Raw genomic sequence first — 18909 nt, 5'->3', positions numbered from 1 at the left:
CTCAAAAGAAATGGAAGGGATTGTCTAATGAAAATAAAATAAACCCTAAATGTAAAAAAAAATATATATATAAAAACAACTTAGACTTTCCAATTAGGAGATGATTAACCATTTTTAAAAGCACATTTAAAAGAAATGCTTAGTACTATGGTCACAATCCAGCTTTTGATCATTTTAATTTTCATTTCTAATAGCTGTAACTTCCATATCTTATTGTAGATTCACATTAAAAAGAGAAGAATTCAGCAGTCCTTGTCTCCTATTGAGCAGAGTTTACGAATTCAGATTTATTATGTTTGGTAGTAACCATGTTCTTGAGATTAACAAAGTATAATGCAAAAAAATATTTCAAACAAAAATTTCTACTATTTTGCATTGATGCTATTCTATAAAATCAAAATTTAAGATATTAATAACTAAAGGTGGATAAAATATTGTCCAATATGAAAAATAAATGTGACAAAACTTTAAAAAAAACACATTTAATGATGAAGTTTCTTGTCCTAAAAAATTGTATTTTTAAAATATTAAATATATTTATTTTCAAAAATTACTGCTTTACATGATATTAGGATTGAACTTAATGTTAGAAGCAGAAATTTTCAAACTGTATCTATCAAAACATACAAGTGTGAGCTCCTTCATAGAGACAGTGGGGCCCAGGAGCTAGTCCCAGCAGTTTACAGGCAGGCCTGGCTGAAGGTGCCAGCACAGCCTACCCTACCCAAGAGAAAGAGTCTGCGAGGCATGGGAACTTGCGTTTTCCTGTTTGCCTTTGCCTTTGGTTTTGGTCAGGAGCAGGTACTGATACTGAGCCCACCTGTGAAGCGCAGGCCTTCAGTAGTGGTTCGGCTTGGTACGGATGAGTGGTTCACATTGCTGGCTGTGCGGGAGAATCACCTGTGGAATGCCAACAGATGCTGATGCCAGGTCCACACCTGTAACCTGTAAAATCGGGTAGTGGAGGTGGGGAGGGATGCAGGACCAGTGGTGTTAGGGCTTCCAACACAAGTTTCCTTTGTGACCTCTGCCCCTGAGCCCAGTCAATCCGTAGTCAGTGTCTGGGATGCTGTCCCTAAGGTAATCTCAGTTTTTGCAACATTTTCAGTGAGTCAGAAGCAGGTACTCTCGAGGTATGTATCATAATATGCAGATTCACAGTAGTTGCTGGATTTATAATAAGGTTAAGAAACTGAGCATGTTGGGAATTTTCAGAGGTAAAATTCTAAAACTTTTGAAATTCTAAGTGGGAATATAGAATTAATATACTAAAATATGATTTTAGTGTTTTAAGTAATTCCCTGAAGTATATTTCTGATTATTACAGAGACTCGATTTATATAGAGTTGTATATTAATAAGGCAGGTTTGTGGAGCCGGTGATTGCTAGTAGAAACGCCTAGTAGAAGGGTGCCCCCTAGTGCCAGACACTTCACATTACCTCCTCATGGAGCTCTGTGAAATAATTTGGGAAATGTAGAGTTCTGGAGGTTTTCAGGTTAAACCTCCCTGTCTCTCAGATGCATCATTTGAAGTGCAGAGGTTAATTAGCAAAACAACATCAATAAGAACTCCCTGGCCATCAGCCTTGTGCTGTGCTTGCTTCATCCCAAGAACAGAGGATCCAAGTTTATAAACCAGTAATCTGAGGCTCCACAGCTGGGTAAACTGCATTTTCTAGAAGTGGTGAGTGGTGGAGGTGACATGCAAACCAGCTTGCCCCTGGCTTCTAGTCTTCTGAGGTTTCCTTGATGCTGTACTGTTCTGAAAGTAGAGACCAGAGGAACTTTCATGTACCTCTTCTTAAGCTCATCTGTCTTCTCAAGGTCATCTAAGTGTGCTCCACCCTGTAAGGTATGTCTTTTGCCTTCCTCCTCCTCCTCCTCCTCCATGAAACCTTTTGTGATTACTCAGGCTCATACCAACCTCGTGCTTCTCTGAATTTGAGTATTTATGAGCTCCGGCTCATTCGCCTGGGCTTAATTGCTCTCTCTAAACCTCTTGTTTCATGCCAGGTTTACCCCATTAGGCAGGGATAGATGCCTCATGTGTTTCTCTCTTGCATGAACCCTCCCTAGCAGGAGGAGCTACATTACCCATGGTCACTGATGAAGTCCTTGTCACTGCTTTAGGATTTTACCCAGGGTCCTGTGGGAACCTTGAGCACGTCATAGTGAATGAGACCATCCTGGCCACTGCTGACCCTGCAGAGTCCATGTCTGGTTCATTTCATCTCCAGCTCTGAGATACCTTAGGGAGGCTGTGTGCTTCCACTGCTATTTCATTTGGATGGAAATCCTGAAAGATCATTATAGAACAGATAATTTAAGTGACTATTTTTCTTTCCATAGAGAAATTAGGAGTCTGCCAAAAATCTTTAGAGGCTCAGAACTTACTAATCTGTTAAAGTTTTCTTCATTCCTTTGGTTTCTCCTTATCTGAAAAATGGGGGTTATGTAGAATGGAAAGATTGAGAAGGCCGGGTGCATAAATGTAATTGAGGCCACTGTAGCTTAGGGGTAATGAGACCATTCTTGTGCTGGTGGCTGGCTAGGATCTTCTTTTAAACTGTTAGTATGGGAATCTAGGATTTAAATTTTGCTATTGGCAGGGAGACAAATGAACAGGTCAAAAAGCACATCAGTGTTCTTTGTGCCATTAGATGGAAAACGAGGAGGCACGGATCTTGACCACAGAGAGTCCTTGTGGGAAGGAAGGTTAACCAGAAAGAACCATGTTAGTGATCTTGTTTTAGGCCCCACAGTGAAAGTTCCTTCCCTCTTCTGATTAAGTGTACAAATGTGAAGAGAAGACCTTAACACTGTTTTATTTTAAATTTTATCTTGGGTTTTTTTTTTTTTTTTTTTTTTTTTTTTAAGGAAATGAACATACTAGGGTGGGGAAATGTTAGTCATTTTTTCTAAGATGCTTTAGGAAATTTGCATTGCAAATATTGCTGAATGTCAGCAGGGGAACTCGAAATTTTGACGCCTTGTTGGAGCTCTTTGAACTGATTAAAATTTTGTCTCCAGCCTAGAATTGGCAGCTTAGTTTCCTTAATTTTCATGCAGTAATCAGTGTTGAAAGAGTATTGCTTTGACAGTTGCCCTTGGGGAAAACCTAGCCAGAGCTTGTTATTTAGGGCAGACAATTAGGTGGAGGGAAATAATGCTATGGACTCCAAGGTCATCAAATAGTTCCAAAAAGGTCAAAATTATTGACCTCTTTTCAGTATTTATGGGATACCTTAGTGAATAATGACAGAAATCCACAAATCCATTTCAGAGTTAAGAAGAGTGAGTTTTAATGGTTTGATTAAGTTGAAACCCCTACTTGAAGATGAATTTATCCTTCTCAGAAGTTAAGGTTTAAGTGGTAGTAACGTGTGTGTAAATGTTTGTGTATGTTTTCCAGTCTCTGGAGATAACTGATTTAAAAACTCTTATTGCACATTTCCAGAACCTCATTCTGTATTAGTTGAATGTATTGTACATTTTAGTATTTTGCATTGTCCTCCAGAAGACCCAGTTGTGTCCAGCAGGACAGTAGCATCCTGTCTTCATTCCAATGGGCAAATCACAGGTCACCTCTCCAAATCCTAAAAAACAAACAAACACAAAACTTTGGTAACTACTAATATTTGCTTATAGCAGAATTTTGCTCTTGTGGGGAGGGAATTTTTCTTTAAATTTTCAGATCATTTGTCTACTTTTTTTCTGTACTTTTAGTAGAAATAGGAGTTATTTCCTGTCACATTTTAAAATGGTAAAGCATCTCATGGAGTGGCTATGGTACAGTCTATTACTGAACTAGGTCTGTTTATCCACTGTGCTGTAAGCCAGTCGCTGAAATGATGGGTGTTTTAAATCATTTATTTGTGAAGCAGCAAAATGGAAAGAAGTGGGAGCCCCAAGTCTCAATCTGCCTCCCCAAGAATAGGGTTAGGGGTGTTCATAGGATCAGAGAGCAGGGTGGTCTGAGGTTTGAAGAAAGGTGACTGAAGGTAAGGAAAGGGAAGTACTCAGTGGAATGCACATGCATAATGAAATTTCATGGCCTTTCATAGGGTACAAGTTCAGAATATTATAATAGGGTAAAGTGAGGATGGGGTTTTGGCCCTTTGATATCAAAAGGTGTGATGTCACTTGCACAGGCCTGAGTGAAGGGTCCATGGTTTCAACTGGTTTAGGATAAAAAAAAAAAATGGCTTTCAAGATCTCGAAAAACATCTTTGGCAGTCATTGCCTTCATGACCCATGTGCCAGTGCTGTTATCCATGGCCTGCATACACCGTTTAGCTGTGTGATCTCTGAAATGGGTGATGAAAGCAAGTAACTAAAGGCAAGTGAAGTTTAGGGTTATTCAGATTCCCTCATGGTTTCAAATCTTTCTTCATTCTTCGTGCTTTTCTAAAAGAAAATCAAGAGTGGGAAGACCACACAGAAAGGCAAACTGAAGTGCTCCAGCTTCACTGGGAGGAGTCTTCTGTTTTCTGATGCAACTGCGGGTGCATACGTGTTTAAAAGCTAACACCTCATCTTACACACGAATAGACTGGTTTATAGTAGAATTTGTAATAGAGCTACAGTCACAACAATACTTTGGTAAAATCGCATTAAAATATGTAGGCCTAAAGTATGTAATTCCCTCATGAAAGTATCACAGCTTTTTATTTTCTGTGCCCACTTACAGAATACATGTGACCTTCATTTCACTTTCATTTAGGGTGATAGGATAGAGTGGATGAGGGATTGATTAAATGATGGCATAGAGCAGCAATTTTTAAGAGCTCTTTGTTTAAAAAGTTACATGTTTCTGCCAGGAATTTACTACCTTGCAACTTTTTCCTAGTACTTTTGGCTGAAGAAGACAACATAAGCAAGCTAATAACTCATTTAGGGTTATGTTTTTGTGTGTCTCCAACAGATAAAAAAAATTCTTTAAAATAAAGCCTACCTCTCGTTTACAGAATGAATATATATTTTTATATGTGCTTGTATAAATACAAGGCATGCATACCAAATGAAAAACTGAAAGATTTGGAATTAAAACCCTAAGACAGCATCAGAAGGTTCAGGGACACAAGAACCCACATGGTCCAAACAAGAAGCAGAATGGCTGGAAGGTTGATTAGAGGTGTGAGGAGCCCTAGGTTTTGTATTGAGGTAAGAGAGACACAGAACTTTGTTTACCTTCAACTAGCATGTTTAACCCTTTGGAATATTCATTGGTAACAAGACCTACAATGGACTGGAAAATGTGGGAACAGCTGGGAACAGCAGTTCCTGCTGTCCCGGATAGACCCTGGAAGCTAGCCCTACAGCGGTGGTATAGGGAAGAGAAGACGAATTGAGCATCTGTTTCAGAAAAAAATTGAGAGGCTTAGCTAATTTATTGAGGTATAGAGCGAGGAAAGGAAAGAAATCTGGAGTAATTAGTTCCAAACTTTTTTAGTTGAAGACCTACAAGGAAAAATAATTAATATTTTATGACAAAATAGGAACAATCTTCTTTAATAACTGCAAAGCACTCTATATTCTATTCTGTTTTATCCTTAGAAAACAACACACTGCTGGTCTAGATTTACTAAATTGACCCCACAACTCATAAGTCACATTTGAAGTTGCAGGCTCCAGCATATCCCTGATGATTGGCTGCTGCATGCTGTTAACAGGGTCATCAGGACCTACAGAAGTAGGTGGGGGAAGCAGTCAGTACATTTCCAGAACCTCATTCTGTATTAGTTGAATGTATTGTACATTTTAGTATTTTGCATTGTCCTCCAGAAGACCCAGTTGTGTCCAGCAGGACAGTAGCATCCTGTCTTCATTCCAATGGGCAAATCACAGGTCACCTCTCCAAATCCTAAAAAACAAACACAAAACTTTGGTAACTACTAATATTTGCTTATAGCAGAATTTTGCTCTTGTGGGGAGGGAATTTTTCTTTAAATTTTCAGATCATTTGTCTACTTTTTTTCTGTACTTTTAGTAGAAATAGGAGTTATTTCCTGTCACATTTTAAAATGGTAAAGCATCTCATGGAGTGGCTATGGTACAGTCTATTACTGAACTAGGTCTGTTTATCCACTGTGCTGTAAGCCAGTCGCTGAAATGATGGGTGTTTTAAATCATTTATTTGTGAAGCAGCAAAATGGAAAGAAGTGGGAGCCCCAAGTCTCAATCTGCCTCCCCAAGAATAGGGTTAGGGGTGTTCATAGGATCAGAGAGCAGGGTGGTCTGAGGTTTGAAGAAAGGTGACTGAAGGTAAGGAAAGGGAAGTACTCAGTGGAATGCACATGCATAATGAAATTTCATGGCCTTTCATAGGGTACAAGTTCAGAATATTATAATAGGGTAAAGTGAGGATGGGGTTTTGGCCCTTTGATATCAAAAGGTGTGATGTCACTTGCACAGGCCTGAGTGAAGGGTCCATGGTTTCAACTGGTTTAGGATAAAAAAAAAAAATGGCTTTCAAGATCTCGAAAAACATCTTTGGCAGTCATTGCCTTCATGACCCATGTGCCAGTGCTGTTATCCATGGCCTGCATACACCGTTTAGCTGTGTGATCTCTGAAATGGGTGATGAAAGCAAGTAACTAAAGGCAAGTGAAGTTTAGGGTTATTCAGATTCCCTCATGGTTTCAAATCTTTCTTCATTCTTCGTGCTTTTCTAAAAGAAAATCAAGAGTGGGAAGACCACACAGAAAGGCAAACTGAAGTGCTCCAGCTTCACTGGGAGGAGTCTTCTGTTTTCTGATGCAACTGCGGGTGCATACGTGTTTAAAAGCTAACACCTCATCTTACACACGAATAGACTGGTTTATAGTAGAATTTGTAATAGAGCTACAGTCACAACAATACTTTGGTAAAATCGCATTAAAATATGTAGGCCTAAAGTATGTAATTCCCTCATGAAAGTATCACAGCTTTTTATTTTCTGTGCCCACTTACAGAATACATGTGACCTTCATTTCACTTTCATTTAGGGTGAAAGGATAGAGTGGATGAGGGATTGATTAAATGATGGCATAGAGCAGCAATTTTTAAGAGCTCTTTGTTTAAAAAGTTACATGTTTCTGCCAGGAATTTACTACCTTGCAACTTTTTCCTGGTACTTTTGGCTGAAGAAGACAACATAAGCAAGCTAATAACTCATTTAGGGTTATGTTTTTGTGTGTCTCCAACAGGTAAAAAAATTCTTTAAAATAAAGCCTACCTCTGGTTTACAGAATGAATATATATTTTTATATGTGCTTGTATAAATACAAGGCATGCATACCAAATGAAAAACTGAAAGATTTGGAATTAAAACCCTGAGACAGCATCAGAAGGTTCAGGGACACAAGAACCCACATGGTCCAAACAAGAAGCAGAATGGCTGCAAGGTTGATTAGAGGTGTGAGGAGCCCTAGGTTTTGTATTGAGGTAAGAGAGACACAGAACTTTGTTTACCTTCAACTAGCATGTTTAACCCTTTGGAATATTCATTGGTAACAAGACCTACAATGGACTGGAAAATGTGGGAACAGCTGGGAACAGCAGTTCCTGCTGTCCAGGATAGACCCTGGAAGCTAGCCCTACAGCGGTGGTATAGGGAAGAGAAGACAAATTGAGCATCTGTTTCAGAAAAAAATTGAGAGGCTTAGCTAATTTATTGAGGTATAGAGCGAGGAAAGGAAAGAAATCTGCAGTAATTAGTTCCAAACTTTTTTAGTTGAAGACCTACAAGGAAAAATAATATTTATATGACAAAATAGGAACGATCTTCTTTAATAACTGCAAAGCACTCTATATTCTATTCTGTTTTATCCTTAGAAAACAACACACTGCTGGTCTAGATTTACTAAATTGACCCCACAACTCATAAGTCACATTTGAAGTTGCAGGCTCCAGCATGTCCCTGATGATTGGCTGCTGCATGCTGTTAACAGGGTCATCAGGACCTACAGGAGTAGGTGGGGGAAGCAGTCATTGCTCCCTTCAGCAAAGCAGCTAAGAGTTACTTGTGGTCTACTTCCTTTGAGGAATTCCCTAGAATAAAGGGTTTCTAGTTAAAGAGAGAGAGAGAGAGAGAAAAGGGGGTGAAAGAAAAGAGAAAGGAAGAAGAAATGATTGGAACCACAGGCTTAGACTGATGAGGCACAGTTCAGAGTGGATCGCTAGCCACAAGGCTTGTTCTGTCAGGGCCACCTTCCGCTTGGCTGCTTAAGGCTCTTCTAAAGAGCAGAGCAGAGTGGAGCAGGGAGGAGTTCCATTTCTGGGTGAGGTAGAGAAAGCATGATCCCATATTTCTCACTCAGTGCAACTATAAAACCTGGGGAAAGATACACAGAGCATCTATTTGAGGACTTGAGTAAATAGTGGTAGGCAGACTGGGAAGAAGACTAGAATTTGAAATAGCATCCAACTGATGGTGCCTTTAACATTATCTTCTGATATTCCCTTCTCTGGACTCAAATCAGCTCCAAACCCAACATGGGCATTGACATGGACAGATTTCCAGAGCAATCCTTCTGCTTCTGGCTTCCGTGAGAGGAAAAGAGGCTCTAAATTCTCAAATACTCATATTTCTTACTCTTTATTTTGCTGCTAATTTGTGTCCCTATCTCCAGGTAATTCCAAGGTGAGACCAGCTGTGGGAATCATGTGGGCATAGCATAGCAAAGGCTTTGAAAATTAAGCTGCTGTTGGAGCCACAACCCATGAGACAGGTTAGAACTTGTGGCTCAAATTGCACCAGGTTAATTGCCTGCTTAAAGATGCTAATATTTTCTGTGATATTTAAACAAAAGCCAGACTTTAATAACATAATTTTCACAATATCCAGGATATAAGCCAAAATAACTTGCCAGGCAGTAAACAAAAAATCTCAACTTGCACAGGAAAAGACAAATCAACAGACCCCAATGCTAAGGTGATACAAATGTGGGATTTGTCAAGGTCTGCAGCAGCTATATAAAAATATTTCATGGCCAGGGATTTAGCTCAGCGGTTCAGTAGCCTGCCTTCCAAGCGCAAAGATCCAAGTTCAATCCCAAGTACCAAAAAAAACCCAAAAAAACCCAAAAAACATATATATATATATTTCAGGAAGTAAGAGCAAACCTACTGAAATGAATGCAAAGATAGAACGTCCCAGCAAAGAAATAGAAGATTAAAAAGAAAAAGTTAGAAATAAAAAATTATAGTGAACAAAACAAAAAGCCACTAGGTATGCTCAATAGCAGATTGGAAAGGAGAGACCTAAGTTCAAATGCGGTACATGAATAATTAAATAAGACTTGTCTAATAATAGTAATCTAAAGACAGATTATAGAAATGGATAAACAGAACAAAATCAACTAAATGTCCACAAACATTCACCTTAGATATAATGCTATGAGAAGTTTAAAAGGATGCAGAAAGTACAAATTATGCAAATATTAATTAAAAAAAGTTGATATGGCTGTATTAAATGAAAAAGTAGGTGTGGAAGCAAAGAAAGTAAGAGATAAAGAAGACATTATAGTGACAGAAGGGTTAATTCACCCAGAAAACTGGAGCTTCAAAATACATGAAGCAAACACAGAAATAAGAAATAGAAAAATATGATGTTCTAATTGGAAAGGTGAGCACTTCTCGTTTGGTAATTAATTGAATCAGTAGATTGAAAATCAAGGCTATAGAAAAACTGGATAGCACCACCAACCATTTCTAACTAACGTGTTTAGAGCAGTCCACCCAACTATAGAAGAATCCATGTTTTTTTCAAATATGTATAAAACGTCCACCAAGATTGATCATTTCCTGGGTCATAAAATGAACCATAACAAATTGAAAAGAATTGAAATCACATGATATGTTTTCTGACTATAATGGAATCACACTAAATCAATAACAGAAGGATAACAGGAATATGCCCAAGCACTTCAGAATAATCCATGTGTTAAAGAAGAATTCTCAAGGGAAATCAGAAAATTTTTGTATTAAATGAAAATACAATATATCACAATTAGTGGGATGCAGTTCATGGAGGGAAATTTATGGCACCACATGCTTACATTAGAAAAGAAAAAAATAATAACATCTACCTTATCAAGAGTCAGAAAAGAAAAATCTGAATAAATGGAGGGGAGGAAATAAGATTAGTGTAGAGATTGATGAAATTGACAAGAAAGAACAGAGAAAACTAATGAAACAAAAAAACTGGTTTTTTGAAAAGAAAAAATTGATCAACAAGAATAACAAAAAAGAGAAGACACTGATCACCAAGGTTAGGAATGAAAGGAGATAAGACTCATAGTCATTAAGTAAATAAGACAATACTATGAACAGTTCTAAGCACATAATTTTGATAGCTTAGATAAAATGGACCAGTTCCTTAAATGGATCATTTCCTTATAAAGCACCAACTATCAGCATTCACCCAAGATGAAACAGATAATCTCACTAGTTCCATTATTACAAGTATTGTTAACTATATGTAAAGAAATTTAACTTGAAGTAAACAGTTTTCTGAAAGAGGAATCGCCAGGCCCAGATGGTTTCCTGGCAAGTCTTACCAAACATTTAAAGACAATAAAACCAATTTTATATAAATCTCTTCCAGAAAACAGGAGAGGATGGAATGCTTCCCAATTCATTTTATGAGGTTAGCATTACCAAAATATGAAAACCAGACAAGCCAGGGTACCACAGACCTATATCTCTGTCATGTACAAAGATGCAAAACTACTTCACAAGGAATTAGCCAATGAAACCCAGCAATATATAAAAATAATGCACAATGGCCTAAAGGGATACAGTGCTCATTCAGTATTTGAGATTCAATCAGGGTAACCTACCACATTAATAGTCTGAAGCAAAACCATGTAATCATAACCTCTGAAGAATAAAAAAAATTGACAAAATTCTTTTACTCATGGTCAAAAAACTTAGCATACTAGAAATTGAAGGAAACTTTCTTACCTTGGTAAAGCAATTTACAAAAAACCTACATCTAACATTATAGTTAATGACAAAAGACTAAATTGCTTTCCCCCAAATTGGCAGTAAGACAAGAATGACTACTATCACCACCAGGGTGATATTTGGTTGAATATCATACCGAAAGAGTAACAGGACAATCAGGCATGGTAGGGATTGAGAAGGAAGAAATACAGTTGTTCTGGTTTAAAGAAAGCATTATTGCCTATTGAGGAATGCAAGTGAATTGACAAAACAAAACAAATAAAATGACCATAATCTTGTAGAATTAATAAATTTAAGTTGTATGACACAAGTCCAAAAACAGAAATCAATTTTATGCCTATATATTCATAATAAACTGGAAATAGAAACATTTTAAAATACCATTTCCAATAGCTGCAAAGGACATGAACCACTTATAACATTAGAAAACAAAAACAGCATGTACTAGATATGTATCTTATAAAGTATAAAATGCTGATGAAAGCAGTCAGAGCTCTAAATAGACATACACTGTAATAAGTTTATAGATTAGAAGACTCAACATAATAAAGATGTCAATTCTCCCAAAATTTACTGTTGAACACAATTATAGTAATATTTCCAGAAAGGTTTTTTTATTGATTTAGACAAACTCCTAGAATTTATATGAAAAGGCAAAAGAACAAGAAGAGTCAAAACAATTTTGAAAAGAAAGAACGTCACGGGAAGACTCCCACTACCTAATTTGAAGACTTGTAATAAAGCTATGGTAATCCAGATAATGTGATCCTGGCAAAAGGATACATAGGCCAATGAAAAAGAAATGGACCCCAACAAACCCAGCAGATTGGTTTTTAGCAAATTTATAAAAGGGACAAAATAAAAGAAACGGTCTCTTCACTGAAAGGTATTAGGTCAGTTGGCCATCTGTATAAAAAAAGAAGTGACCTCAATCTGAACTTCGCACTTTGTACACAAATTACCTCAAATTTGATCACGTGGCCTAATAATAAAAGGTATACCCATGAAAGTTTTAGAAAACACAGGAGAAAATCTTGATGACTTTGAATTAAGAATAGCTCTTCTATCCATCTCACGACCAACATCTGAGTAAGAATACTTGGGAAGGCTCCCTCCGCTTTGCATCTCTGAGACGTGCTTAGCACACACGTCTGTTCAGCCCATGATTGATCTTTGACCTCAGTGAGGTGGTTTATCTGACTAACATTGGTTGAGCATCTCCTCAGTCAAGCATACTTCCATCTCAATCCCCATAACACCTCTGTAAAATACTACCGTATTACTCTCTCATTTTAATAGATCAAGACCCTGAAGCACAAAATAATAAATATGCCTAGAGTAAGTTTCATGACCGTTACCACTTGGGATACCCTAGGGTACGTCTCTAGACCTGCGGTGCCTGGTGAATCCTGCTGTGGTATTTACCTGGTGGAGTCTATTTAGCGCCATCTTGCGTCTGGAGTGAATTTTGCAGGAAGGACTGGTTCAGCTTTTAGGCTCTGGTAAAAAAAGTTGTCCTTTAATTGTGGGATTATGAATTATATATTTTCATTTTACTCTTCCCTATTTTACCAGTTTTCTGAAATGATATGTCCTATTGTTACTTGCAAAATAGTGTCTGAAAATATCAATGCTATATGCCAATTAATTATGGATTAAATATGGTTTAGGACGTTATACATGATTTTAAAGAAGCTAATTATTTAGAGTCTGGTAACAACTTTTTTAGTATCTAGAGCTATTAATAGAGCTGAAAAATTAAATTGCCATTTGTTTAAATAATATGGCACATATTCTCTTTTTGGGAGAATAATGACAGTATGTGGTAACTTGTTTTACTAAAGTTTTAATTTTTGATGTTTGGCAGAATTTTTGTAATTTTAATCAGAAAGTCTTTAAAGAAAACTATAGATAATATGTAAGTATGTGTTTATTGATCCTCTAAAGGAATAACGTTGCACTGGCTCCTGATGGCCCTACAGAGTCTGAGACCTCCCCACCACAGGCTGGGGCCCTGGACAGGTTGCTTTTGGAAACTGTTTCTTCTCGGCTCTAATTGGAGCCACAACCCAGATATCATCTCCTGGAGTCTTTTCTGTGTCTAGAAGTGCACAGAGATAGAGAAAACAAAATATGCATTTATTCAGCAGGAGGTACAGAAACAGCTGTCACCAGACCTTAATTGTGAGCTGCCAGGGGCATTTCTGCTTCTTTGTGGCCAACACTTTCTGAAGTGAGATTTAGCTAAGTTCAGAGCTCAGTTCTCATCTTCAGATCTGGTTTCTGACGTACTCTGTACTTAAAAGTGTGAAAATCTCAATTGACATTAAGACCATTGAAGATTGTATTTGTATATAAATCCATGATGTGTCCTTGCTTCTTTTTATCTTCCATAGCTTTGGGCCAGATTATGTTGTATGTGGATGGAATGAATGGAGTAATTAACCACAATGAAACCATCCAGTGGCTGTATACACTCATTGGGTCAAAGGTAAGAGGAAATTGCAGTTGGATGTTTTGTTTCCTTTGCATGTCATATGCACATCTTTCCTTTTGTTGTCCTTTTTAGCATAATTTTGCAGAAAAATATCTTATTCATCTTTGTTCAAGTCCTGTCTCATAAATGAGGACTTTATAAATTTGAAAATGTACTTAAATTGCAAATAGCGTATAGTTTATGAAATTTTAATGCATTTTAATTTTTCTTAAGCTGTAATTGAATGTCTTTTCATCTTTGCTTTTTGTTAAACATTATACCATAGATCTAGTGTCGGTGTACCCACTGTATTGTTTCATGGTGATAGATATTAAAGTACTTATATATGTATTTATATGTTGTATATAAGAATGTACATATTTATAATATGTAGGTGAAAGAATTTGAGATTGCCTTTTTGAACTCTACTATTAATTGCAAAAGAAATCATCATTTATTAAAGATATATCAGGTACCATGCCAAAAGTTTTATAGATATTATCTCATTTTAAGCCTCATGAAATTACCATCGGGTAAATAATGTTATTTCATAGTTGAGGAAATACTATAATCATAGTTTGATACTTGACTGCTTTGAAACTCACTGAATTTAGTACTGTTCATTTTGACCCCCAAATTTTGTCCCCGTACTTGTTATTTGTTTGGTATGTGTCACACAAACTAGAATGTGTCTGAGTCAATTGCCTCATGACTCATTACCCTCTCCAGCCCAAACAGTTTGTTTGGTGGTCATTATTTTTAGTACTCATTTCACCTCCTAGAACCGATTAACAAGGAGTACTGAGATACCACTGTACTTGATTATGAGAATCCAGCCACGTTCCTTATGGACATTAGCGTGCATCCATCCATCTATGTCCTTGGCTGTGAGCTCCCCACACCCTGTGGAAGTGCCGCGAGAAGCAGATCCACCTCATCACTGGAGGTGTGCCAGAAGCTGGCCAAGACCTTGGCATGGTCTTCTTTGGGCTCAGGAGTGAGAGTGAGGGTAGTTATGGACCTGACTGGAGGGCAGCTTGGAAGAGGGGCAAGCAGGGGTCCTGGACCGGGCAATATAGGGGGGCATGGATGGTGGAGATAGGGCATCTTGGAGGAAACCAGAGTGCCCACAGTAAGTTAAGCAGGGAGGGTCTTGAGGGTCCAGATGTAGAATCTGCACCTGATTTAAACAAGTCAGCTTTTTGGGGTCCCAGCAGTACCTATGGTCAGCCCAGGCCATTCTCAGTCCCCGTGTTCACCATCCACCTTGATTTAAGTGATCCTGTCGAGGCTACTGTATGGTAGCATTGAGTCCCATCCCCAGGTCTCACTTTTTATCTTACCTGCTTCTGGGGGACTCTGTGGTCCTCAGGAATGCTCAGGCCTGCTTTGTCTTTGGGGCCAACATGGTTCTAGTTTTAGGCTGTATCTTCCTTCCAAGACTTACCAGACTTGTGGGGGTTGTGCGCCTGCCTGGTGGGAGGGTCTGCTCTCTGTGGACAGCACTGATATGTAAATACCCTTAAGTCCCAGGACCTCAGTTGGTCCTCATGTGGCCCCTCAGTTTTTCTTTCCTGGTAGTACTGAGGAGAGAATATTTTCCCCTTTCAAAGTGAAAGCACCAGTGGTGTGCCTTAGGAGACTGAAAACCTCTTTTATTTTTACTTTTTCATTTTGGCTTTGTTTACTGTGGAAAATGGAGGTGACTATTTTGAAACTGATATAAATGGGGTTAGAAGTGGAGGAGAAAGCTAGGCCCACTAGGCCAGCTTAGCCAGGCTGAAGGAAGATTTATATCTGTCCTGTTTTAGTGTTTTCTGTCTTTCCTTAGCATCTGCTGGGCCCATCCCTAACTTTCATGATCATTTGGAAGCCAATCCCTCCCCAAGGATCTCTGAATGATTTCATGGACCTTAAAATCTAGAGAGGGATGGGAGGAGATTTTGCACTAAAAATGGACTTTGGGTACATGTCACAGACAAACTAAGAAATCTTTATAGTTTTATTATGGCCATGATAAAACATCAACAAGCAGTCCTATTTCTAAAGGTAACAAAACCTCACGTGATTAAAATAAGAAACAGACTCTCAGCTCATTGCCAGAAAGGGAATAAAGTTAGCAACAAGTTTGAGGTAGGATAGGAACAGGAAAGAAAATCAATGACCCGAAGGAGATGGGGACGTGTGTCCCCAAACCCATGTGCTCGGAACCTAGTCCCCATGCAACACTTGGGAGATGGGCAGCCTTTTGCGAGGTGGTCACGGGCAAGGGCTCTTAATCCCTCACGAGTGGATTAATGCCATGTGAGAATAGCTTGAGGGAGTGGGTTCTCTCTCCTGCTTGTCCTCTTCCCATGAGGAAGATGCATTGTGGTAGCAGAGGCTGGGCTGTCACTAGCCAGCACCTTGATCTTGGACTTCCCAGCCTCCCGAACTGAGAGAAATGAAGTTCTATTCTTTATATATAACCCAGCCTCAGGTGATGTGTCATAGCAGCACAAGTGCAGTAAGACCCAGAGGAGGAAATGCATAAATAAGAGAAGAGAGAAAGGGAAAGAAGTACAAGGAGGAGACCATGGGGAAGGAAAAGAAAAAAAGCCGGGGATTTAGCTCAGTGGTGCCACCGCCTGCCTCACAACTGCAAGGTCCCAAGTTCAACCCCCATACTGCCCCCCGCAAAAAAGGAGAATTAAAAAAAATAAAAAACAAGAAAAAGAAATAGAGATAACAGATACATCTCTTGGCTCCACATCTTTGGTGTTGCAACAGCACCGTGTCAACTTTTCTTTGGAATCGTTCTGTAAGCAGAATAAACAGTTGAAAAGAAGCACACAGAAAAATTCTTATTTCATTTTTATTTGTTTTTGTTTTGTTTTGTTTTTTGTTTTTTGTTTTTTGAGACGGGGTGTCAAGACTGACCTGGAACTCACTATGCAGTCCAGGCTGGTCTCAAACTCACAGTGATCCTCCTGCCTCAGCCTCCCGAGTGCTGGGATTACAGGCGTGAGCTACCATGCCCAGCTTTTATTTCATTTTTAAATAACATGGAGAAATCATAAAAACTTTAAAAAAAAGTCCACCAATTTAGGAGGAATAGTGCTTTCCCCAGAAGGCACACGGTGTGCTTCATCTCTGGCTCCTTGGGGCCTCTGTCTGGGATTTGCCTCTTCCCCAGCCACTGGGGTCACGAGTACTGGACCTGTGTAGATATCTGTCTCTATCTGTCATTTTCCCAGGAAGGCCCACCATAGTCCCTGGCTCTTGGTATTATGAGGGCAGAAAAATAGAGTCAAGAGTCTGCTTGTGCCTTGGGGTTCATAGGGCTGTTAGAAATGAAAACATCAGGGATGCCTGTAGCCTGCAGCTTGAGTACACCTGTGCCCCCATCACTGTGATGCCAGATAGAGGACCCTTGTAACCCACAGGATGTGCTTATCCAGACCACTGGCTGAAAGTGGGCAACCACAGCAGCTGCCAAGTTTATTTGCAGTGTAGCCTAAAGAGATCGCCTCTTTTTTACAAAACCAGTGCAGTATCTGCGGGGATGCCTCCCTCAGCTCAATGTGGATTGAGAAGCATCTGGAAGGACACTGAATATGCCAACCGCACCAAGATCCTTAGATCCTGAGAATAAAGCCTCAGTTCCCTCCCTGAACACACGGATTGGCAATAGAGCCACATTAAGTTTTCCCAGGGGTGCTGAGATCTTAGTATTTCCTTTGGACAAAGCCATATTCCTCTTAACATGAAGTATTTGCCTTGAGATCCTACTGTCTTTGTCTTAAACAGTCACAGAGTTGATAAAAGAAGAACTGGGTTAGGAATTTTTTGTCCTTATGTTTTCATAATTCTTCATTTTCCTTCCATGAAAGGCAACAACAAGATGTGATTTCGCAGCCTGCCAACAGGTCATTATGTGATGCATATTTGCAGATATTTGAGCTTCATAGCCAGAGGAGAAAGTGATGCATTTGCAGCCAAATAACAGCATTTTAAGAAAAAGAAAAGGTGTTTTTAATAAAGTGGGTTTTTTTCCTGTTTGTAAGAGCCCATGTTTAAACACCCCAGTCAGAGGTAAGAGGCAGATGACCATCCCATGACTTATCACAGGGTGAGGACTTTTTTCTCTTCCTACATCTGGAATTCTAATGTTTGTGCAGCTTGGCCTTTTGTCACCATAATGCAGAGAGTGTGTCTCTCTATCCCATTCTGGTCCATGGAGAGACCCTTAGGTCTGTGACTAGAAAACCCTCACTGCCTTGCCAGTTCCCCAGGGACATTCCTGACACTTGTCCTGCTTCCTTTATTTCTGCTCGACCTGTGGAATTGGATTTTTCTAGCTGTGTCAGCAGTGGCTAGTTCTAGGCCTCTAGGTTTCCTTTGCACTTGTGTGAAGGTGGACATGCTCTCCTGCTTCTGCATCAAAACCAGAGCAAGAAGAGCCCTGGCTTTGCCCTTCTTTCTCTCTCTCTTTCGTTATCTTTGTCGCTCTGTCTGTCTCTTTCCGTCTCCCTCAGAAAGGCTCTCACTAGGACAGTGGATTGAAGAGAAGCAACACGTACGAAGAGTAGAAAGGTAGAGAAGGGAGGCATGGGTGGGGGTGGGGGAGTAGCACGCTGTGGCGGTTGTGAGGTGACTGGGCCTAGTTAAGAGTTGCAGTGAAAACAGAATGACGGAAATGTGGAGACATCTTGAAGAATATCTTCCTAGGACTGGATTTATGGATGTAGAAGGTGAAGGCAGGAATCAAATGTGGGCCCCAGTGTTGCTTCTGAACAGCCACGAGTTTGGAAGTGCCTGTGGCAGGAGCAGAAAAGTTGGAAATTGGGGCTCATTGGCAGAAAAATGGTTTTAAGATAAAGGAAATACCCCTAAGGAGAGTTAAGCAGCTACCTCCAAAACGCTTGGTGTTCCCTTCACTCCAGGAAACGATGGCTGATTGACAAGGAGAGCAGATACAATGAGTGCTTTGGTTTTGCAGTCATTAGCACGTCATTGCTGTGTGGCCCTCTCAGATGACCCACACATGGGTAATCAAAACACTTTTAAAGTTACATAAATAGAATCTTAGCTTTGAAGGGATGGTAACGTCTCATTCAAGATCGTGAACCACATTTCCCATTCTTCTGAGGGTTTCCCCAGGAGGCTCAGCCCTTAGTAGACCCTGGGATTGGTGGGAAACCCTCCTTGCTGGGAAGCGTCTTCCTCTCTGCCATTAACCAAATGCTTGTACACTGGTTGCTGGAGCAATGTGCTCTGACTTCCTGAGCAGGCTTTCTAAGCATTTAAAGGTGGTTATTCTGTAATTTTGTCCAAACTACACTCTGTGATGACTATGGATGTCCTTGGAACATAATTTCTTTTTTTAAAAATTAAATTGAATTTATTGGTACATTCTAGGTAAACAGTACAGTTACATTCATTACTGGGATCTTGAACCTTTACATGCAGGTCTTGGTTCTCATATTTTCCCCTTGTCCCC

The 18909-nt window shown here is 39.3% G+C and overlaps 1 protein-coding gene across 1 annotated transcript in view; it reads left to right on the top strand.

Annotated features, from left to right (window-relative positions):
- Positions 1–18909, top strand: part of Fhod3 (formin homology 2 domain containing 3) — a 433804-nt gene that overhangs the window by 239087 nt on the left and 175808 nt on the right. The window contains exon 6 of the mRNA XM_010638036.2: positions 13348–13442. Within this exon, the coding sequence (XP_010636338.1) occupies positions 13348–13442 (95 nt within the window). The remainder of the gene's footprint in view (positions 1–13347; positions 13443–18909) is intronic.

Source organism: Fukomys damarensis, unplaced genomic scaffold (assembly GCF_012274545.1).
Source record: "Fukomys damarensis isolate Sample0158 unplaced genomic scaffold, DMR_v1.0_HiC HiC_scaffold_30, whole genome shotgun sequence".
In the NCBI taxonomy this organism is placed as follows: Eukaryota; Metazoa; Chordata; class Mammalia; order Rodentia; family Bathyergidae; genus Fukomys; species Fukomys damarensis.
The sequence above is the reverse complement of the archived record's forward strand: the minus strand, read 5'-3'. Positions and strand labels throughout refer to the sequence as shown.